This window comes from Neolamprologus brichardi, chromosome 1, assembly GCF_056152115.1.
Source record: "Neolamprologus brichardi isolate AB-2024 chromosome 1, ASM5615211v1, whole genome shotgun sequence".
Classification (NCBI taxonomy): domain Eukaryota; kingdom Metazoa; phylum Chordata; class Actinopteri; order Cichliformes; family Cichlidae; genus Neolamprologus; species Neolamprologus brichardi.
In genome coordinates this window covers 15,254,370-15,278,410 of record NC_142104.1, presented here as the reverse complement: position 1 = coordinate 15,278,410, position 24,041 = coordinate 15,254,370, and the positions used below count along the sequence as shown (strand labels likewise).

Here is a 24,041-nt window from a genome sequence, read left to right as displayed (position 1 = left end):
AATTCTCCAGTGCAGCAGGAGCTTCATCCCACAGAGCAACAGCTGTGGTGTTTGATATGTAAGGGGTGGGTGGATTGCTTTGGTTTGGGTATCTCGTTGCAAGTCTTCATAGGTTGCGGGTCTTAATCATCTTGATTGAAGTGTGTTCAGATAATAACATCCATTTGACCTTGACTTCAGATCAGCTTTTCTGGTTGAGAATGTTTTGTAAATGTGAGCCTGTGTGTTTTTTATGAATGTTTTCACAGTTCATTACAGAATTTAAAAAAATAAGTTGAAATATTATAATCCACTCTCAAAGAGTGGAATTAAAATAAAGTCTATATTTGAGCTGTAAGATAGCTTGTGCAGCTGTTGTACATTTTGCCTAATAAATTTTATATTTAATTGTCTTTCTGACTCTGATGTTATTTGAGTAAAAATCTCCATATTGAGGTTATTAATAATAAGAGTCCACATTTTGTGGAGCTGATTCAATCTTGAATCGGCTAGGAAAAAACGACAGGAAGCAGGAACCCATTCTGTGAGTGTTTAATCAGAAACTGCGAAACAGTCAAGACAGACTGTAGGCAACAGAGTTAATTTTAAACTGCAAAGTAAGCTAAAGGGCAACAGTGGTAATCAATATTTATATACAACATTAATATGTATCAACTGTAAAAGTCCCACATTAATCTGGGACATTTAAGACAAAAAACAAGACGAGTCTGGGTTCAGCTCGGAAATATTTGCCAATAGATCTTCATGACATGTTTAGACGATATCTGCAACAATTTTATCACTTATTGAAATCATCCACGGTCTATGTCTCTTCACTGGAATTACAACATCCAGTTCTTTAATGGAAAAAAAAAAAATCAATTTGTAAACTTTGCAAGCACAAAACCAGAATCTGCACTGGAACTCATATTTCAAACTTCCATTCAAAACTCTAGTTTGGCAACACAAATGCACAATTTTAAAATGGTTAAACTTCCCCTCACGAATGGAGCAGCAGTAAAAAAAAAAAAAAAAAAAAAAAGTGATTCTTTAACATCTGATTGCAACAAACTTCAAGTAAACAGGGGAAAGTTCAAAATTTTCAGGCTTATAAAAGTACAAATTAATGTGTATAGAACAAACTCAAATCTATACTTCACCCAGTATGATTGGCAAGTGTTCAAACATATTTTGTAAGTAGGTAACACTCGCGTTTACAACCACTAACTTTAGTCGCGATGTTCTCTAATTTCCAAAAAACAAATGAACCAGCCACACTGAGAACGACTGAGCTCACAAACTAGAGCTGACTGCATCGACCCCTCTTGTTCCTTAAAGCAGCACCCACTGCGTTAGTGTCACAAAAACAGTGAAACGTACCTTTAATGTTTTTTTTCCCCCCTTGGCTAGTGTTGCTACTCTGAAATATTCTGGGCTCTCGTTTTAGATCCTCAGTGTAGAAATATAGGACTCATTTTGGCAACGTGAAAAGAAGGTAATCACTGCATTTACACAGGCACATATGGCACAAATACCACAAAAAAAAAAAAAAAGTTCAAGTGCTTTTCATATCCTCACGGGAAACTAGTGTCAGCAGAGCTCAAGCTGCCTGGAGCAGTAAATAGTCTGCAGATTTAGCCTGAAGTGTGACTGCGTACAAATCCCATTTATAAAAATGTTCCTGGATTTATAAAAATGTAGTCCTAAGATTGTTCCCAATGGTTATGCAAAGGAGTCTCAACATTAAATGCATAAAGGATGACGAGTTCATAACTAATTTTGCTTGCGCATCTTCCAAGAACCCAAAGCATCTGAAATACGAGATCCCGGTGACTGAAGCTGAGCAACATAGACTGTATATTAAAGATGGACATAATTTCTGGGTCTCGTGTTGTAATGGCCAGCAGCGAGCTTTCAGAAAGAAGTCAGACTATACAAATCTATTGGAATTTCTTCCCTTGAGCACCCTCATCTATGAAGTTAAACACGTTCCTCATGAGATTGTGGTCTTAATCTCTAGTGTTCAATTTTACTAAATACAGCCTGATCTTTTATTTGTATATTATTGTCCCCATTAGAGTAAAAAACAACAAAAAAAAACAGTTTATGCCTTTTAGGTAGACCTACTTTGTGACTTAAAAACCTCGTTAATCCCTTCCCTTCTGCGCATAATGTGACATCACAACTGCTGGGGTGTGCCACACATTAGTGTCGTTTTGGCTGGTTGTGCACCTCCGTTTTTGTGCTCAAGCTCAATGAGATCAGACTACTTCTACTTCTATACCAGCGCGGATGTGGAGGTTTCTCCTGAGTGATGACATCTATTGTTCAGGAAAAGACTGCAGCAAGTCCTGTTCAGTCCAACCTGTAGAATCAGTGTGTATAAACGGGGCATCCCCAAAACATCAAGATGAGAAACGAGAAACACTCTGCTCACATAAGGGCTTCGCTAACTAGTGAGTCCATCTTTTATATACAGTCTAAGATCCCAAAGTGCAACATGTCATGTCAGGACATAACATTAGTTCTCTGTCAAAGTCAGGTTTAATAAATAACTCCAGTACTTCAGATAAAAAGAGGCCTTTAGCCTATTTTATGAGGCCATGACCATCTTCGTTCTGTGGTGATTTGTCTGTCAACCACCTGCTGCTACAACGGTGACAGAAAGTGATTTTTTGTTGTTGTTTTGTGGCACAATTCTTTTCTTCCTTAAATGCTGTCTGAGGCATTTTAACTCTTAATTGAGTTCTTTTAAATCCGTCTTAAAAGAAGGTGCAAAGGAGTCCGAGCCGACAGCCGCAGCAAGGCCACCATACTGCATGTGCAAACTTTAAAATCTCACCTGTTTGACTATAAAGTTATTGTGGAGACTTTGAGGACTAACAGATGCATTAGAGGTTTGGTTCATAGAACTGTCTGCTTTTAGCTACAAGGAGTGTTCATCATAGTGCAGTTTCACTTCCACCTCTGCAGAGCTGTTTCTGCTTTCATAACAAAACACTCATACCCCCTGAACTTTACCAAAACCAGCCTGCTGATTGCTGGCTGGGCTTCATGAAGTCTTAGAGTTTGAGCTTTTACTTTAGTGACCATTTTTTGGAGTAGCAGTTACGACAAATGGTTACCTGCTCATTGGACTGTGCACCATAAACTAAATATGGTTTCTTCGTTATTTTCATTGAGACTTAATATATATATATACTTGGGGCTGACAGTCATAACTATTAATATTACAGCAGACTCTTCTCTGTCTGACTACAAGGGAAGATATTTTAGACTCTCTGCAGATGTTCTGCATTCAGAGTCAAGCAGCTACATCGACAAGTTAGACAGATGCACATGTCGCTCTTTTCTTTCTTTTTTTCCTTCCTTTAAACAAATGACAAATCAAGTGTAAGGATCATAAAATGCATGTGCTCCACCCCTTAGCAGCAAACACTGTAGATATAAGTCGGCATATGGATCTTATACAACACTGAAGAGGTGGTACTCATGAGTGTGACTGTTTTGAGGCCGTCACGGCAGCGGCGCAGCACTCTTTCATGTTGGATTGGAGGAGCATCGCTGCAGGAGGAGGGCGTGGCAGGTGTCACAGACTCGCACTGGTTTGGGAGACGCTGGCAGAGGAAGCTCGTTGTCAGAGCAGCTGTTACAGAAAATCTCCCCACAGTTCCTACAGTGGTGCTGTAGAAAGAGACGGAGAGTAAAACCAACTTAAATGTTTCTGGATTCATTTTACATCCATTAAGATCAATGATTCTTTTAAGTATTTCTTGGGGTTTCTGAGGTTAAAACCATGACTGATCCTGAAGATCTTTTAGATAAAATGGGTGTAAAATCACAAACCATCCAAAATCATTCAGTGCTGAATACGACCCCGGTTCAAATGCAACTATCTGAAGTCAACTTAAGACAGACCTTTCTTCTTGAGATGGAGAACTCCTTCTCACAGAGCTTGCAGTGAGTGGCTTCTTTGTCCTTCAACCAAACCTGACCCCCCTGAAACAAACAACAAACCTGTGTTCTTAAATAGCACACAAACCAAAGTAGCTTTGATAACTACACTTATTCTGGGATTTTGCATCTTCTTCTGGTCCTTTTTTTTTCTTATTAAACTGTCTGAATTACCTGAAGAGCTTTGTTGGCTTCTTTGATGTCCTCAATCTTCAGTTTGGATCTGATTTAGACAAAATGGACAAAGTTACCAATCAAAGGGCATGAATTTCATTTTGTAGCACACGTAGAGATAAAGAAGATTGTAGCTGTAATGATAATGATATTGCTGTTGTTACAGTTTTTCTGACTCATTAAAACTGCTTAGTCTGGTGCCAAAAACCTTAAATAAAAGTATCAAACTACGTTAAAATTAACTTATTCTCACTAAACGCAATTTTCCCAGTGATCTACATGTGATGCCCAGCGAATGTCTTCTTCTTTTTTACATTAAACAGATGACAGCTTATAATTTAGATTTAAGCCTTAGTCACAGATGTCTAAATGCCTTTGTTGTGTGGCAGTGAAAAGCAAACTGGAAACTAAGGATGCTCATTTTTGCCACTGAAAAAAGAAAAATGTTTCCATCCATAACTTAAAATGTTCAGTAGGGTATCTCAAAAAATTTGACGGAATAACTCAAAAAATGTTTGTGTCAAAAGCTAAAAATTTTCAAGAAAAGAACTAAAAGATTTCAACTTAATAAGTCAAAAATTTGTGTTAGCTCTGCCAATCAGGAAGCTCTATAAAAGACATCATTTCAGTGTTACCCAGAAGGAGAATGGTAGGAATCAGCTGTCCAACAGTTCATCATGACAACATCGATCAATACCTTTTATGCAGTTAAGGAGCCATTCAAAGCTGAAGAACCTCCCACCAATTTAATTTGTTTACACTTGCTACACATTGGTAGCTCACTTGTGCTGTTAACACCTGATTTTGGCACATGTGTGAATGGTAAATGGTAAATGGCCTGTATTTGTATAGCGCTTTTACTAGTCCCGCCTAGGGACCCCAAAGCGCTTTACACGTCCAGTCATCCACCCATTCACTCTCACATTCACACACTGGTGGAGGCAAGCTACAGTTGTAGCCACAGCTGCCCTGGGGCAGACTGACAGAAGCGAGGCTGCCATATCGCGCCATCGGCCCTTCTGGCCAACACCAGTAGGCGGTAGGTGAAGTGTCTTGCCCAAGGACACAACGACCGAGACTGTCCGAGCCGGGGCTCGAACCGGCAACCTTCCGATTACAAGGCGAACTCCCAACTCTTGAGCCACAATCGCCCCACAATGTGTCTGTCATGTATTTCCTAGCAGCCACTGGTTGGTCAGTATGACAGTCTTTATAGTTCTCATGCTAGGATTTACTCGTAAAAAGGCTCATCTAGAATTGTTCCTATACCACATAATGTATATCTGATTCATAATCAAGTTTTAATACGCTGCATGAGGAAAAATGTGGAAAGGCCAAGACTTATGAGACATTGCCTCACCTCCCTCTAAACTGCTAAGCAACTTTGTTATGGCGAAAAGAGAGCTTTTCAAAATAAAGTTTGCATACTCGCTGAGTTTGGAGCCAAGCTCCTCCAGAGCTTTTTCCTGGTCCTCACAAATGGTCTTCAGCTGAACATTTTCATCCTGGAGACGATGAAACTCCTGGAAAAATCAATCAAAGGGAAGCAAGAAAAGAAAAGAATCAACATATATCAAGTAAACGGAAATGTGTACTGTCATAAGCACAAACACACACTTTAAAAAAACATAGCATCCTGTCCAGTATTTATTTTCCCCCATCTTACCTTTTTTAGACCGTTTATCTGCAGCGCCTCTGTGCTGAGCTGAGCTACTGAGTCCCTCTCCCTGTGCAGGTCATTTTGTAACGTCTGCCTCCACTCCCTCTCTATCTTTAGGTCCGTCTCCAGCTGCTGGCTACAGGTACAGCACATCCACATGTTTATATCAATGAGAAGGTGAAGGTGACAAAGTAATAGATTATATTATAGCATTCACTGATTTAAACATACATGGAAAAAAAATATCAATGTATCAAGTATTTATGTAAAATTTAGTTAAATCAGATGTGCTCGTTACGTGTGGGTGGGTGTGTCTTAACCAATCAGTGTAGGCGGCTTGCTTACAGTTGCTTTTCTCTGTGTTCGATCTGCCGCTGGAGGCTGTCGGCCTTGTTTGCAAAATCCAGCTTGAAGCGTCTGGTGCCCTCCTCGGCCGAGGTGCGGTGCCGCTCTGCCTCCTGTAATCTGCACCATTATAACCAGGAACAAACTCAGGACCATGGAGAGAAAAAACTGGGAGGGCAGGGAAGAGGAAGTTGGGGTGTAGAGGGAGAAAACAACATAGGGAGATGGGCAGGAGGATGGACAGTAAAGTAAAGGAGGCACGGCTGAGGCTGGGATGAAGGAAGGTGTTGCAGTTTGAACTGCCAGGAAGTAAAACTGTGAGCAACAAAAGGACGCGTGACTGAGAATTTACCTGTGGGTGTTTAAAAAGAACAATAAGGAACACAAAAAGTGTAAAGACGGCAAAACAAAGATGCATAATCAAACAAAGCGTGGAAATCACCTAGGAGAAACTAATTGGACAAGGAGAGTAAAGGACAGCTGCTCTCATACAGAGTCTCTTTACCATAGCTTGTTTCAGACAGATTATTTTAAATTACAACTTATGCAAAGCTACTGTAGTCCTCTTCTTTTATTTGCTCCGCCACACTCTGGCATACACTGACTGTTGACTGTTCACATAAAAAATGTTTCTAAACACGGCACGCTAAAGGTTTCACAAAAAACTCGAAACATACCCGGCATTTTCAAAACATCTACCTTTATTGATCACGGTGATAAAAGACAGTAGTTGTGAATTTTAAACAGCTGTACTGACTGTTTCTTTTTCTTCAGATTAGAAGTATTAGGAACATGGAGTTAAGAGTAGAATTACTTCCTGATATATCACAAAAGTCAATAAATATGCCAAGACAAACACAATAACGCAGTTCCCTTGACAGGAACTCCAGAGGTTTACAGCTGTGTAACTACAGGTCTTTTCATTTGGATCAGCTGTCTGTTCAGCAAAGACAAAACATACTGACTGATCTAAAGCTGCTGGTCCCACAGAGTAGTATCTAAAAATCTCAACCTGACAATGAGATGAGCTGTGTGCAAATTCATGTATTTTTTTAAAAGACATAGTGCACATATTTACTTTCCACTATATTACTTGAGTGTCCAAATTCTGAGCATGTGATCTAGGCTCTATATAGTGCCCCAACAATGAATGTAAACTACTTTCTGCTGACAATCTCACCAATCCTTACAATTTGTACCTTTACAGTGTCGTGTGTCAGAGAAATGGAGCAAAGTTTAGTGTCTGAAATCTCCATTTAATGCTTACTAACCAGGGGTAAGGTTCGCCATGCAGAGAAAACCGGCAGCAAACTAAAGGCAGCAGAAATTTCTGACTAAACATCTGCAGGGGGACCTCAGTGCCTGATTATGGTGAAATGTAGACAGCAGCAGAAACATTTTGTTTAGATTTGTGATGGTTTTCCTGTTCCAGCGCTTACTTGTGAGCATTAACAGTTTCGGCTGCCTGGGAAGAAAATAAAAACACTCTTCCTGGTGGAGGAACACACAGCAAAGAACAGAAACGGTTACTCAAACAACTCAGCCAAGACACTGTGGATGCCTTTAACTATTTTGCTAACAGGTGTGTCTGCATTTTTTTTCTATAGTGGCGGGAAGGTCTTTAATGATTAGGTACTAGCACCTTCCACCTTTATTTTTCATCTTGACTAAACGTTAAAGGGACTCGACTCAGCGTTAGCAGGTAAAACTTCTCAGTAGCTGTGACACAAAAGCCGAGCGCATGCCCCTCTAACTCAATGTGATCGATAAATACCTCTATGATTACATCCAAACAGCCAGCTATCTCACTATCTGTGTTACTGCACATAAACTGACTACTGGAGACAGGAAGAATACGTAGTACTTGTATGTATGAGTGTGCACGCCTGCGCATGTTCATGAATAGTAGTGCATGATTAATTTAAAACGTTTTTTCAGTTTCTATTAAAGTATTAACTGTCTCAATATTGGATCAGTTAAACTGTCATGACAGAGTAAACTTTCCCTCACTTAGCACTAACCATAGACTGTATATAAAAGATGGACCTGGTTTCTGGATCTGAAAACTGAAGTCAGTGCAAACCTGCACACTTTCTAATGTCCAGCAGGGGGCAACCTGTCTGGTTTTGTAACCATGCTTCATTTACTTCATCATAACAAGCGGCTTCAAACAACGCTCATCTTTTACTGCTAATGTCTATTATCTCAGGCATATCTTAAAAAACTGGCAACATTTCAGCACTGCCAAATATAACAAATGCAATGTGGAAAGAACAGAAAATTCATTGTATATGTAAGTTACAGGTAGCTCGAACACACTATAAAAGAACAGTGAGCAGCACAGCCGCCATGTAGCCAAGGAAGTGCATTATGATACTACACAGATGTTTTAGATGTCGTAGTTCTTCAAAAGTACAGCAACTCATTTGTAAATCTTATCAAACCTTTGATTAATTTACAGTTCAATAAGGTGGCCACAAGGATATTAATAAACACTAGTTGTACTTAGCGCTGCGCTCAGTAACCAGCCTCCCCAGCACACTCTACACACTACAGCTGTGCAGAACTAGTTGATTAGACATTTAATGGTTGTGGCATCAGAAATACTAGCCGATTAAACATATTATCCGTATTTTATTAATATACGAGGACATTACTAGTTCAAAGAGGTTACAACACCACCGTCCACAACCTGGGGCTGCAACTCAACAATCGTAGGCACCTCCTCCTTTCTCTTTTAATAGAAGAAGTTTTAAAAAAAAAGCGAGGCGGGAAAGTATTCTGTACTCTGTTTAAAAAATAACAATCATAGACGAACGTCTGTCAAAATAAACTGAAATATAACCAAGCAACTCAAGTGACGTGTAACCACATTCTGCACCGGGTTGTGGAAGAAACCAAGGCCGCTACTTCGGTTATCCAAAGTCTGCAGACTGTACATGTTTGCAATGTTATACACGGCGGCATTTAAAACATGATTTGATTAGGGGTGTCTGTAGCTCAGGAGGTATGGCAGGTTCAGTCTGTAAGCCAAATATCGTTGGGCAACATAATAACCCGAAGTTGCTCTTCAATGCATCGGTATTCATCGGCGTATGAATAGATATGATAGAAAGCGTTTAACCATAGAAATAAGTGCTTAAATGAATGGGTGTGAATGATGCTTGTAAAGCGCTTTTAGTGCTCAGGTAGAGTAGAAAAGCACTATATAAGAAGCAGTCTATTTACCATTAACACAATTAATGTGATTAATGGTTTCATATAGCTAAAATACAAAAATTCTAATGTAAGATAAAGTTTAAGTTTATCATACATACACGTGGCAAATTTTTGGATGTTTTCTGTCTTTTAGAGTAGTCAACTAGTCTAATCTTTCCTCTCATTTAACAACTAGTAAGTTAACCACTAGGAGCATCCCTACTTTCAGCACAGCTACCTCTGAGAGAGGATGGCATTGAGCCCATAAATGCCTACAGAAACATGGATAAGAAATAAAGTAAATTACAGCTTATGGAGTCAAATACTCTGACAGAGTTGCAAAAACGAGTCAGAGAAGTGAATAAATCTCTCAGTCATTAGTTTAAAGTCGTCCTAAATGCAGCACGATGTTCAGTTTCTACATTATGATCCATACTAGGAGTCATTTAGGGTGGGCCTACATAACTTGCGTGTAACATCCCTCCATTTCTTACTCAGATCCTCCCCTTGTTTGTCATGTTTCAAAACACCAAGGTGGCAACAATCAAAGCGCTCAGCTCACAGTAACTACATTCATTTTTTGTATCCAGTCACTGTTGACCAACAAAATCTTAAAGTTTTTTGGATGCATTTTAACCAAAGATCACGAGACACGGCAATAATCTCTTTGAATCCCAGCACTTTGCTGATGAAGTAAATAAATCAAACATGCAGTCCCAGTTTCACCTGAATCTGTGGCAGCTCTCAGGCCCTAAAACCATCTGAATATTATGTGCAAAAAAACAGGAATGTTCTTCTAAGTAAAGTCCGTTTAGTCATGCGCTCATATCCTCAGAAGGAGATGTCCTTGACTAGCTTATACTGGTGCTCTGTGTCTGTGCTGGCACACTTGACAAATGACATAGCAAGCGTTCTGGTCTGACTGAGCAGATCCTTATCACTGCACAGAGGAGCAGGGATAAAAATCGGGAAACAAAAAAAAAAAAAAACCCAAAACATTAAACATGGAGGTTTCGAGGGAGCAAAATGAATGGATGGAAGTTATAAAAGAGAAACAGAAGGGAGGGAAAAAAGAGGAAAGAAAGGAGGGAAGGAAGAAAGGATGTCAATACATCAGTGGCCCGGGTTATACTTAACACTTTTTGCGACTTAACATCACAAGCACAACAGGAAGTGTAAACGTAAGGCATTGTAACATTCATCTGAGTAAGCTTGAGTAATGAAAAGAAGTTGGAAAAAGAGGGCAAGGAAATGCAGAATATAGATGATTATGACTGCGGCAGATAAATTTGGAATTTCCCAGCTACATCTGCACAACACTGCACTATCAACATGGAAGATTTGAGCCTGGACACCAAGCTTTACACTCACAACAACTACATGTCCGATTCTCAAGGGGCGATTTTCCATTAGATGTAAATAAAGTGATTCTTTATATGATTAGATTTACTTTATTAAAACATTTTAGCTACACCACAAAACTCCCACTAATGTGTCCTATAGCACCGGCCTACAAACATCTTTAGGATAGCAAAAATAAAACATTCACAACCAATCGCAAATAGGATGGAACAGATTTAAACCAATGGGAGAGGAGATGGGAGAGGTGGAGTGTGTTGACTGGAAGACAATGGGCTCGGGTAGGGGAGGGAGGGTCATAAAACATCAATGAACTTGCAGATAAAACCACAAACATGGAGCACTGAAGGACTGAAAGACATGGGCCAATAGCAACAGAGCTGAACATGCATGAGATTTACTGCAGTGTGTCAGATATGATAAATATGGGATTGCAGGGTTTCCACAAGGAAACTAGTAAAACATATTGAACTATTGTCTTGATACTAGGCATCTGCCTAGTGGCTCTGCTCCCCTCTGAAGAAAAAAAAATCAAACAAAGTTTTTGTCTTTTTTTTTGTAACCACTGCACAAATCAAAAACAATTAAATGTTTAGGGAGAAGAGAAAGGTGCATTTCTACTCGTTTGTTATGCTTTATGTGACTTTTATTACTTCTATGGGCTACCATCAACCAATCTGCCCTATAGAACATATTGATTAATAATCATAGTCCCAATTCTTTTCTGTATAGAGTTATTTACACCGAAACATAACAACATCATCAAAAAAAATTCTCAGAAATATCAAACCTACTTTTCTAAAGAGGCATAAAGTATTATCAGCTTAACTTAGTCTGAACAGAGCAGCAGAGAACATGGTGTAAACACCTGGACGTGAAACAAAGGGGACAAAGTGCTTTGACGGTGTGTGTGCTGTGCATCCAGAGGCTGTGTGTCTCACCTTTGCTCCAGCTGCTTCATGGTGGCAGTGATCTGATTGGTCTTCTCCTCCAGACGACTGATCACATCATTCTTCTTCTTCATTTCCTCGTCAGACGACTTAAAAAAAAGAAGAAAAAGGGAAGTAGTAAGGATTACTATAGTTCTCTGTTATTTCTGGATCTTAAACATTATATGACGATGAGTGTGTGTGTGTGTTTGTACCTGCATCTTCTGGTACATTTCTACATTGATGGCTTTGACCTCATCCAGCTGCTGTCTCAGTCCAATCAGTGTGTCCTATTAATAAAATCAGAGACTTAGCTGTGTTCTGGTCCAGTATTGGCTGTCCTCTTTACGCACACATGCATGTTTTTTGTTTTTTTGACTTACTATAGCAGTTACAGAAAACTGGATGCTCATATTAAACATTCCCTGTGAGACTTCAGACAGCTCTAAATGCTCTGTTACCAACAAGTTCTTCTACTCTTCATATCAAAGAAAGCAGATAATTATTACTGGCTGCAATCCAAGATAGTGAAGTTAAGTTTGGGTTGACTGCAGGACAAGATTCTCTGTAGAGAAGCCACTGAATGATATAAAGAATCTGCATAACATCAGACTGAGCAGTGAGTCACCTGGTAGGGAACCAGGAACGAGCTGGTTAGCAGTGACTGAACATTAAAATCAGGAGTGTGAGGGTTATAAATTGATCCTAATCACAGATTGGGTTATTTGTTTTACCAATAAAAGTTAAAAAAATAAATAAATACTGGCATTCACCAGTGCTACCCCTCAGCCTCCTAGTCAATATACCTGTGGTATCAATTTGAAAATCCTAGGTCACCTCCTTATCACGTTCACAAGACTTTCAGAAAACGTCTGGATTCTAACTTGTCCGAGGTCTTCAAGTCATCCCATTCACAAACTCATTCACAACATCCGGCAGGGTGATGACAATACCCCATCAACCTTTTTTGAACAAGTAATGATGGCTGACATTTTCTATCCATTGCAGTTGGAATTTTAATTATGTTTGCATCTCCTCACAAAGATGAATTAATGCCGCTGCTTCAGTATCAGTAACTAAGAATCTGTTCTGCAAACAAAATATTTGTTCTTACCTGTTTTTCGTGAATATCTTTCTCCAGAAGTTTCATGGCGAGCTCCATTTCCTGCTTCATCGACACCTGGACCACCAGCTCATTCTCCACATCCTGAAAATGGCAAAATGCATAAATGTAATGTTTGTTTATAATGACGTCATGAACACATTCCACACACACACACACACGCACGCACACACACGCACACACACACACGCACACGCACGGCCACTGTCTGACCTGTCTGAGCTGACACTCCTCTTTTAGCTGTCTTCGCACCTCGTTGTACATCTCATCCAAACCCTGACGAGACTGTTTGTACGTGTCTCTCTCCACTGACACGTCACCTTGAGTTAACTAAATCAAAAACATTAAAATAAATTTAAAAATTTTAAAAAAATAAAAAAAAAACATCAACAGGGAAACTTTATATGAATAGATTGTAAGACCTAATTTCCGTTTCACTTTTAGTTGAAAAAATAACATTCAGAAACTTTCATTTTGTGCTTGTACATGTGACACAGTGTACCTCTAAATGTTGCTGCGTCTTCAGCAGAATGAGGCTGTTTTCACTCCTCAGCTGCTGGTTTTCTTCCTGCAGTTTGATGATGTTGTTCTTGGCTATGGCTAACTGCACACACAAACATATCCACATGTATTAGGAAACATGTTTAAAACCAGAGTTAAAATCTAGTATGGTATAAATGGATATCACAAGTAAAAGCCTGTCTTCACTTGTTTTGCAAATTTAGGTTTCTTCTACCCACACACATTGGACATTTTGCTTAGCAAATGGTCACAAAAAATTTGTAGATTTCGCTTAAATAAGCTTAAACACAGATTTGTTGGCTTTACTGTACATGACTTAAAGGAGTAGTCACCCTTCAAAAGCCCAATTTGAAAAAGAAAAACCCTGATAAGAAACTCCAAATTTGGCTGGAGGATTACAGCTTAAAGGTTAGACATACCTCAAACCTCTAACCAAGCGGTGTCACTAGAGAGCTGCTTGTGCAACCGTGTAACTTGGTGAAAAGCATTGTGCCAAATAGGCTGTAAGGGCTTTCACAGACGCTATTATACTCCAAATATACTCTATGACTTTAATGTGTAACAGACAAATGCTTCTCCACACAGGTGACAGGTGGGTGAAATGAAGACGCAACTCTTTGGTGATTATTGGTTCTCACCTCCTCAATGAGTTTAGAGTTGGACTTCTCTAGAGAGTCGACTCTGCCCTGAAGCCCGTGAACTGTGGAGCTGCATGAAGAAAAAAACATTGTGGTGGGCCTCTGACCTCTATATGAGTTTCATTAAATTAATGTGCAAACATTTAATATTTCGTATATATGAAACCAGGACTGCAGTAGCTGTAATATAATCACAGCCGCCACACAAGTAGGGTTTGTTTAAAATGGTTAGCATTAACGAAAGACTCAGATTAGTCTACGTTCATTACTATCAAGTCTGTGAGAAGACAAAAGTTGGATTTCTAAACCACCCAGACGGGTTTAATCTCAAACTCTGGAATACTTTTATTCTGGGAAGTGTTGTGGTAAAAATACAAAAACTTCCTGCAACTTCCTGTCAGTTATTAACAGCACAATCTGCACACAGGTCTGTTTCCAGTACAAACAAATGTCTTACTTGAGCTGTCGGTTCAGTTCCTCTACATAATTCTTCTGATCCAAGATGGATGCTATCTGGCTATTCCTGTTGTCATAGAAACAGACACAAGAGAAAGAGAGCTGCATCACATTTGGGGAAAGAAACCAGCTGCATCAAACTGAGGAGAGAGAAGAAGAAAAAAAAATCGTACCTCTCTTCACTCCTATAATCATCTATGTCATTCTTCAAATACATGGAGAAGTCGATCACCCCGACCTTAAATGAATAAAACGAAGGCGCTAGTATCACTCAGAGGCAGGCATGTTGCTTTTCACAACGACTGCAAAAACATCAATTTGAAGGAATTTGAAGAAATCCAGACCATTTACAGAAATTAGATGCCTACAAGGATATGTTGACTTATTTAAAAGTCACAAAACAATATATGCAATTTGTAACTACAAAAATGTATCAATTAACCGCATGCATGCATAAAAGCCACTGGCTCGCTATAGCACTATTAGTTGAGTTGGAGAAGAGCTGATGAGAACTTAAAGGAAAGTTAAAGTAAACCAAGTCACCATCCTTTGGTTTCATCCTGTCAAAGGAGAGGATGTTATCTGTTAAATGACCTCAAAAATTGAAACATAGTACTGCTTGTCTTCTAATTCACACGCTCTCATTTCATTTCTGCCCAGTCAAGCTCTCTACTGGTGCTTGGCTTCTACGGTGAAACACAGAGCAAATGAGAGTCTTACAGACACTTTTAGACACACTAGATGCAGCTGTAGATGTATTCAGGTTTGTGTAATCTGCTGTCCTGAGCTAACGGTTGAGGCAGGATTGGTTTTCGTCACCTCTAGTCAATACAAGATTTCTGCTACCTAATGAAACATGCAGTGCTTTGGGTGTTGTGTCTATATCTTTATATTTAGGCCTCTGAGGCTCCAACGTGAACTCTAGTGGCTCTGAATTTTGTTTATTGCGCCTTTAATCAAAATCACGATTAAAAGAAAGAAGAAGGAGAATTTAAAAAAGGCAGTTTCCAATTGATTAATACTGAAAATAAATATTAAGAGAGAACACAGATTTTTACAAAGGGAGTCAGAGATGCAGAGATAAAATAACTTAAACCGGCAATCACACTTCCTGAAACCACACAACAAAAGATAAACTGCTTATGCTCAAAGGTCACGTAGTACAGGACAAATGAGTAACATTCTTTGCTCCACTGACACAAAACACCACCCTCTGGTGTTTAGTATGGTATAAGCAGGAAATTAAATAAAACTGGCTGCACAGCAATGTCAGACTTTTTCTAATATCAAAATATTTCTCCCCGTCAGTGGCGTACCTGAGAGTCCAGGTCCTCGCCTTTCACACACAGGTTAGCATCGATGACGTTGAGGCCCACCAGCAGGCCCACGATCACTGCTCCCTCCTCCTCCAACATAAGAGCCGAATTCTCATAGAAATCACTGAGGAAGCGAGAGATGACATCATCTGTTACCCTCAATGGCCTGAACAGTCAATCGGCAATGTTTCATCATAAATATATAATAATATTCACATATACACATTCTCTCTGGTGTACCTGAGCAAGTCTTTTCTGGTGATGAGAAGTCGCAGGTAGTCGGCCAGCCGTTTCTGCATGAGAGCCAGGCGCAGCCATGCTCTGGCTCTGCCTAATGGAGTCCTGGAAACAAACACCAGTGATAAGGTTGGATTTCAAGGTGTTTCTGAGGGTCTGTCTACTCAAGTCTGCAGTAGTTAGATTCTTTTTAACCCTGACTCTTGTTACTGTTCATCATCTATGAGATGGGAACAAGAAAGTGCAGCATTCAGTATTTTCTCTTAAAGTTTGACAGAGATTTCGAAACATTTTCTAAATACTGAATACAAGCTTTTTCTATTTTCAGTGTATTGGTGTTCTCTCTCAATCCGAACATCCAAAACTTTGCTTTCTTTGTGGGCACAGACACTGTTTGAGCTTCCTTGTATCAAACCTTTGCGTCGGCACACAGTGTTGCTAAAATCCTGCTTTTTTGCACGTCTGCTGCTCTTACTCAGCCCCAGCAAAGGAAACAGACTCTGTTCTCTGTGTGAAACAACACAACTGTTCCTCATTTAGGACCAGATCAAACTCGAGAACTTAAAGCATGGCGTGGAAACTGTCCATGAACGAGGTTTAGCGTAATCCTCCTCACTAGATCCACTGAAGGACACACCTTCAGTATGAATGCAGGACACGACACTTTTTGTTGTTGCTAAGCACATCACTTCCAAACTACATAAAGGTTGGTCCTGCTCTATCGCTAACATTATCTTTCTGAAGTTTCTGCCAAAGACAGTTCCACGTGTCACATGTTCAGAAATTGTGTCGATATGAAAGAAGAATAGGGAAATAGGAAGAAATGAAGCGGCAGAATGATTAAAGGTGAAGTGAAAGTAAACACCCAGGTACTTCCCTGAGCTGGCTCACGTTACATTCTCATTTCAGCGTTGATTTGCAGCCTCACACTGAATCCCTGTAGTGCTTGTTTGCATTTACACCTGTGCACTGCTCTCTGTGTTTGTGTGTGGGTGCGTTTGTGTCACAAGTGGAGCTGATCATGAAATTTGAGCTAAGAGAGCTACTACCCTGTTTTGCTGAAACATAGAAAAGAATGAAGCCTGTAAAATGAGATAACAACCTGTGTCTTTACTGGAAAAACACTAGCTCCTGCATTAGCATTAACAGCAAGCTAGATGTAGTTAAAACCCTATTACATTGATTTAACAGAAGCATTATCTGTGCTCTAATCAGTAAAATGTCTACACAGAAAAGCAGATAATTTGTGGCTGCGTCATGAGATGTATAGCGCTTTTTCTGGAGAGGCGTATGTAGTACTATAAATCAAGCTTTACTTCTGATTATGATTGTACGGTGGACGAGAGGTCAAGCCATATGAGAGCAAACGTGTGTGTAAATACATGCACTTCTTACTTAAGTCCTGGCAGGTCTCGTACGGACGCTGAGATCTCTGCCGCTTCGGGACACAGTTTCTCCACCAACTCCAGAGGACCCCACAGGGACTTATTAAAACCCAGAAAGGACTTCTTCACTGGAAAAAGAAGAAAGCAGGAAAAATCAGACATCACAGATTCCCAGCTTACACATAAAATTAACGCCAGCAGGAGCAGCAAACTAAATCACAAAGTTGGAACAAAAACTGGCCAGAATATGGAGATTTATGAGTCACTGAGAGACGTAAGAGAACTGAACAACTGCTCTCCATCATGGACAAGACATCACACCTGCTCATATACTACAGAGGCACCAGAGCTTATTATCACTCAGATTTATTCAATCCCACTGCCATAAAGAACACCTCAGGAAATCGCTCCTGCAGTTCTCTATAAAACTTATAAATTGAATCAAACTCTCTTCTTTTTCAGAACTGTGGATATTATTTATTAATGCCATGTGCATTTTTTTATTTTATCACTATTATATATAATGTTTTGCACTACCTCACATTTAAGGCCTTTTTTTATTATTAGAGATTACTATACTGTATGTATTTTTCTTTGTGTTGCTGTTTAAACACAGTAGTTTCCACTGCACGTTCAGTAAACAACAATAACAAACAATCTATCGTGCAGTTACACTAGCACAACGCTGACATCTTTACCTCTGAGCCCATGTTTGAGGCAGTGCTCCATGACCACAAAGAACTGCTGGAGAGGGGGGTAGTCTGAGTCCAGGGTCCGCCCGAAGCTCAGAGCCGACTCGATCAGACCTTTGATACTCAGCTTGGCCATATTCAGTAAGTTAGCTCGTTCCATGGCCATGGGGTCTCGCAGGGCTGCAGGAAAACAAACGGCAAACACTTTTAAAAAAATATCCATGGCTTTACATTTTCCTCGTACAGAAATACAGATTTAGAAAGAAATTATATGGAGTCTATTACATTCTCTTAAGAACTCCATGCAGAGTTTAATCTAGGTTGCACAGACACTGCACGGCAACAAGAAATAACTATTAAGAATGATTTATTTACCTTTACGTAACACATTATTTCTTTTGTACACACAGAATGCAGATAGAAATTAAAAGGTAACTATCTCTCAGCAGGAGCGCCACCAGAATTTTTTCATAGGGGTGGCCATATTGATAGCACAGAAAATAGGTACACCAAATAAGATTTTGAAATCTATAATAATCTGTTTTAATTGACCGATTGATTGACTAATTGACTGACTGAAAGTCCCAACCATTAGTTAATGATTGAAAAGGAAGAAGCTTAAGAGTCACTCTCCCAGAATAGAGTTAGTTTAAAGAGCAAACTTGTTCAGGAAAAACAAATAAGTATTAGATCATGTAAAACTGAAAACTGTTGCCTGTCTCTATGTTGGCCCTGTGATCTGTCCAGGGATTGGCACCAGTTTTTCTGCAACCTTATTACATTATTACCAACACAGGACAGTCTTGCCAGGGGGGTGGGGTGCAAATTTGGCCCCCACTTGGAGGCGCCCCTGTTTCTCAGAGATTTGGGGGGCTTCAATTAATGATCATTTTCAAGATGTCTCACTTTAAAAGCTTGACAGATTGATGATGTTTTTGTCAGATGGCAAAAAAACCGAGTCAGAAGGGGTTAATGTCATACAGCTGGTAATTATCAGAGACAAGCTTGCTATACTGAGTAAATACCTTGACGTCAGGTTGCATATTTGTAACATTTTGTGATAGTCTACCTGAACAGATCAGAAATGTGTTAACAAATCTTTGTCCCAGTTCTGCACCCATTATGGAAATTATCCTAGGCATGAAAAGCCAACATCCCAGAGAGGTAAGGCTTTTAACTAGACAACCCAGTTAATGTAAAGCCAAACAGCAGAACAGGACAAAGCAGGGTCAGGTGAAAGCGTGCAGATATGTTGCCTAGCACCTTTAATTGCAGTGACAGGTTGGCCCTAGAGGGAAAGACTTATCAAACCAGGTCATGTAAAGCTGTTGATACTAAAATGCTTAACACATGTACCATTATGAACGTTAAGGAAGCCTATTATACTCGACTTTATTCGCTGGTCATATTACACATGAAATAAAAACCCTCTCAAAAAACAAACAAACAAACAAACAAAAAAAAAAACAGGTCAGTTAGGCGGTCAAATGCTTCATTACAGATATTTTTTTAAACACTTGTCTCTGCATGATGTCAGTGAGTGCAAATATCCACAGCAGGTTTCTGAAGCTGGCCACGAGCCAAATTTGAAAACAACAAAACACATGTCAAACATTTGAAAAAGGTTTAAAGTGTTTACTACCCCTGCAAACAGAACATTTATTCAACTTAGCTGTTTTTGTGCCCTACCAATAATGCCCACCCCTCAGTTTAAAAAGCACTTGGTTAAAGAGGTGTAAGTGGTGTAAAATGGCTCCTATCAGACAGATGACCTGAGGGACAAATAAGGACCACTTTGATCTGTTAACCATGCAAAGTTACTCTAGTAGAGCCAAATAAGAAATGTGCATATACTGTGCCTTTGAACAGCTAAATTGTCTTGAGTGTTGCCATAAATCATGACAATCTTTCCACAGATACATCTTCATCAGACTAAAACACAGAGGTGATGCAAAGCAATTAAAAGCAACAACCTCACTCGTCGCATAAGGCTGGAAGTTGCAGGGGTTTAAAATTCGTGCTAACAATGCAAACATTTATCAGAAATAACTGTTAACTGCCTGTTTCATCCTTAATTCAAACACAAGTCCGTGATGTACATCTGAAACCAGCCAGATTATTTATAGCTCTGAGTGTGGGAGGTGATGTGGTGACAGAGACAGACACTCGGGCTGCTGGGCAGAGGCAGTAAAGCTCTACAGTTACTGATTTTGTGAGATCACCAATAGGGTGACAACACATGCAGCTAAAAAGCTCTGCAGCATAATACAAACCCCAGGGGATGCAGATGGGCATTTTCCATTTGCACCAACGCAGCATGTGACATGGGGATCTATTGTGCAAAAATCACACCGTTAGAAGTATCAATTAACTTAATTAGAGACTGTTTTAACGTAACCAACATCCAAATTAGTTACTGGATGTCATCAGTCCCGTCATCAGTAACCAGGCAGTCCTTCACACCCTCACGGCCCGAGAAGCTCATCAAACTCTACCTTGGACGGCCCAGTCTCCTGGCAGGGACGTCCTGTGTTCCGACACTTTGGGCAGGACGTGAATGCTTCCTGAAATGGTCTCGGACGCCTTTCTGGCCAAAGCGAAGATAGGAGCCTGCCATCGCCCGTCTCCTCCACCTCCTCTCACCGTGCTGCTGCTGTTAGCTTTATCCCCTGCAGCAGCTTTCTCCTCCTGAAGCCTCAAAATCCCAAATACCTGGGATTTATCCTTGCTGTTGTCCGCTTCAGACAGAGACAGGTCGTGCTCTGCTGACGATGCCATGTTCAGGCGCTGAAATGACTGTAGCTAGGTGTGCTCTCCGCTGCGAAAACAGCCAGATTCAAACGGTTTTGCTAACCGTCAGCGAGCTAGCTTTGATGCTCAATTCCTCTGGCGAGCATAATGACAATCGCTGCGTATATGTCTATTAAAAAAATACCTGTGATGGCACTGGGCAAAGCAATGACAGCTCTAACCAGAATCAAAACCTGTCGTTACGTCCCCGAGCTCCAAAACGTAAATTTGGCGCCGCTCTCGCTACATGATGAAGGTGAGCGCAGGTGCCGACCGCACAGAGAACCGCTGCTCAGTAAACGTGTATTTTCTATACATCGTGGTGGCGTAAAGATTTGTTTACAGCCAGCAGACCACCTAACCGATAGTTGGCGTCTCCGCCGTGCCACTGCACCCGCCCGAGGGGAGGTGTCACACACGGCTCACAAGACACACAAAAGGGAGCACTACGTAATGATTTTAGAGCCTACTCTGCCGTCCCCTGCTGCTGGAAACGAGAACTGCAGCTCTGCCCGCAGGTGGAGCGTGTACAGAAAAATAACAGGCTCCTTCCGAATAAAATCTGTCTTCTTTCTTGCTACCTTTAGGGGTCGCCACAACGGACCACCTGCCTCAATCTCACCCTAGCATCCTCCCGTGTCACACCAACAACCAACATACATGTCCTTCACAAAATCCATGAGTCTTCTCTATGGTCTTCCACTTTTCCTCCTGCCTGGCAGCTCCACATTCAGCATCCTTTGCACAATGTATCCACTATCCCTCCTGTGCAAATGCTCAAACCATCTCAACCTCGTCTCTCTTTGCCTCCAAACTGCACAACTTGAGCTGTTCCTCTGATGTTCTCATTTCTAGTCTTGTCCATCCTAGTTACTCCCCATGAAAATAAGCTCTGCAACCTCTCTTGTGCAGTCAGAGCAGATCCCCGATGTCTTCCCACCCCAACCTTGAACTCCTCTACCATGGCGTCCCATGCCCTCTATACTAAACCTACAGTAGAAAATTCTTAAATAGCAATGCAAAAGAATATTAAAAAAGAACAGTGGAAATCATAAACACCCCCACACAGTCACCAGTATAGAGAAAGAAAACAAATATTGGCAGAGAGCGCAGCTAAATGGAAAACTTGATTAGGTTTAGAGCTGACACTAAAGGCTGCAGCTAATAATCATTTTATTTTCAAATAATTTGAAAAAATAAAATGCCATTCAGCAGATTCAGTGAACACAACAGCATAAAAATGAAGCATCATCAAACTTATTTGCCATTGTCAGTGGCTGGTTTTCTAAATCCCTGAACATCCTATTAAACTCTTGTACCTCACCTGTTTTAAAGCAGTAATTTGTGGGTAAGCCACTGTTTTTCAATGTGAGAGACCAAACAGAAATTTCCATCATACCTTGGCTGTAGGCTAACCGCTCCATACTCTCACTATGAGTGATGCCCCAGCGGTGGAGACTCTGAGGGGAGTACATGATGAGTAGGGCTCTTTTCTGCCCACTGGGAACTGAAGAGTAGATCCTCCCTCCTGAAGTTGTCCACTCTGATCGGTCAGCTCCACAGTCAGCTTATCTTCAGTTTTCTAATATCCCACTTCTGAAGAACAGATAGTAAAGAGGGTAACAGACTTTTAAGCTCTTTAAGATTAAACTATATAAGTGATTGTTATTTATTATTATTTTGACTTCTTTCATACATAAGAGCACCTAAAGTCATACATTGCTAGCATTTGTTCACCGGCACACCAGGATGTGAAGATGTGGATGGTTTTGAGGTCAACACACTCTGATTATCTGCTGCACTTCCTCTTTTTAAATCCTCATTTTGATCACTGACCCCCAAAACACATCACTTACATATACAAATCCTTTGATGGTAATAATAATATATGCTAAAAGTACCTTTGCTCAAGTATTTCATTTATCCTAAAAACTAAATTTCCCAAAATGTAAGTGTATTTAAGTAAAAATACACTCACCACCACATTTAACAGAAGGCTTTTTACCTTTTCTTTCAGCTATAAGGAATGGATCCTGGACCACCGCCTTTCCATCATACAGATCTAAAAGCCTCCAACCACACCAGCAGCACAATCCATTACAGTTGTGGCAGCATAGAGGGTTATAGCACACTACACAACAAAGAGCACTGTTTCTCCTCTCTCTCTCTCCATGTCCTGCTCTCTCTAATACCTCAGGGCTGACCAGGAATCATATGACCAGGTTTGTGCAGATCTGTGCATTCCCTGAATGCTACCACCATTAATTCTCTGAATCTTCATTTGTCAGTTCAGTCAGCAGAGAATAAAAAATTCAGGCTTCTGCTATCTCAGTTTTTTTTTTCCATACCTCACTGAATTTGTCTGTATCCATCTTTATGTCGTGTTTGTTAGAGTCACAGAGTATAACCATGACTGTATAACTATGCATCACCGTTCAAGTTAAAATGCACTGGATTTTAAATGTAGTTATTCTTTTATTTCATATTTTAGAGCAGTAGCTTTAATACATTTCAGTTAAAACTTCTTTAGAACCAGAGCTGTATCATGTTCCCGTCTATCTCCTCCCTCCATCCATGAACCACACCTAAACATTCTCCCTACTCACTACACACCACTTCCAGCATGGTGTGTTTTTGTGCCATTTGACAATCCCTGGGACACGCCCTTCTGCCCGAGAGACAGCACAATGAGCCAATTGACATTCCCCACTGGAAGCTCTTTCCACCAATAGGGGTGTGGTACTGTTTCATCGTAGTAGGCAGCCATTCATTGTGCAGCAATGCTGCTGCAGTTGGAGTGGTGCTGTGATCACACTCTGACAGAGTCACAGATTTATTAATATTAGTTTCAATGACAAGGAGCAAGGAGGATATCAGGAGAGACACATCTTATAAATAGAAAACACAGTATAATTACAACGTGCACAGTACAGATTACAGTATGTGTGACAGCTAAGTATCACTCCACCACTCATAATGTGCCGTCGTTACTTAAACATGTGGATGCTGCATCTCACCTCAACAGGAAAAAGCGGTGCGTTGATCCTCGGTTATGTCAGCGTCTCAGCAATCTGTAATCCGGTCACTTTCAGGTGATGACTCTGTGAAAGATTGGTTTGATGTACATCAAAGGTTCACCTTATCCAACCAGTTACCAGCTCCCAGTCATCTGGTGACAATAATCTATCTATCTGTCTATCTCGCAGGTGGTGTATGGATGCAGTATCACAGCATGACTCTCTGTAGTTCAGGAGGAGTAAGCCGGTACACGCTTGGGGGATATC

The 24,041-nt window shown here is 40.4% G+C and overlaps 1 protein-coding gene across 3 annotated transcripts; it reads right to left on the bottom strand.

Annotated features, from left to right (window-relative positions):
• Positions 1 to 515: 515 nt before the first annotated feature.
• Positions 516 to 24,041, bottom strand: rufy2 (RUN and FYVE domain containing 2). Of its 3 annotated transcripts, none has more exons than XM_035911858.2 (20): positions 23,775 to 24,041; positions 22,157 to 22,353; positions 17,974 to 18,147; positions 17,286 to 17,403; positions 15,894 to 15,995; positions 15,654 to 15,777; positions 14,511 to 14,575; positions 14,339 to 14,404; positions 13,882 to 13,951; positions 13,224 to 13,325; positions 12,935 to 13,051; positions 12,713 to 12,805; positions 11,814 to 11,888; positions 11,611 to 11,708; positions 6,113 to 6,232; positions 5,774 to 5,903; positions 5,536 to 5,630; positions 4,108 to 4,156; positions 3,898 to 3,978; positions 516 to 3,663 (listed from the first exon to the last, which is right to left on the bottom strand). In XM_035911858.2, the coding sequence occupies exons 2-20, from the start codon at positions 22,230 to 22,232 to the stop codon at positions 3,520 to 3,522; spliced, it is 1,899 nt and encodes a 632-aa protein (XP_035767751.1). In that variant the 5' UTR covers positions 22,233 to 22,353; positions 23,775 to 24,041; the 3' UTR covers positions 516 to 3,519. The 3 variants fall into 3 exon arrangements, with proteins under 3 accessions (XP_035767751.1, XP_035767716.2, XP_087693083.1); XM_035911823.2 differs by lacking the exons at positions 22,157 to 22,353; positions 23,775 to 24,041 and adding exons at positions 20,463 to 20,785; positions 20,903 to 21,191; XM_087836957.1 differs by lacking the exons at positions 22,157 to 22,353; positions 23,775 to 24,041 and adding an exon at positions 20,463 to 21,191.

What these genes read in the sequence shown, in the direction of transcription:
- rufy2 (XM_087836957.1), bottom strand. Translation starts at nt 20,745, where the DNA reads ATGGCATCGTCAGCAGAGCACGACCTGTCTCTGTCTGAAGCGGACAAC. An exon ending in CCTCAAACATGGGCTCAGAG is followed by an intron (nt 17,404 to 17,973) that starts GTAAAGATGTCA and finishes TTCTTTTTCCAG; the next exon opens with TGAAGAAGTCCTTTCTGGGT. An exon ending in GAACTGAACCGACAGCTCAA is followed by an intron (nt 13,952 to 14,338) that starts GTAAGACATTTG and finishes TTCTTCATGCAG; the next exon opens with CTCCACAGTTCACGGGCTTC.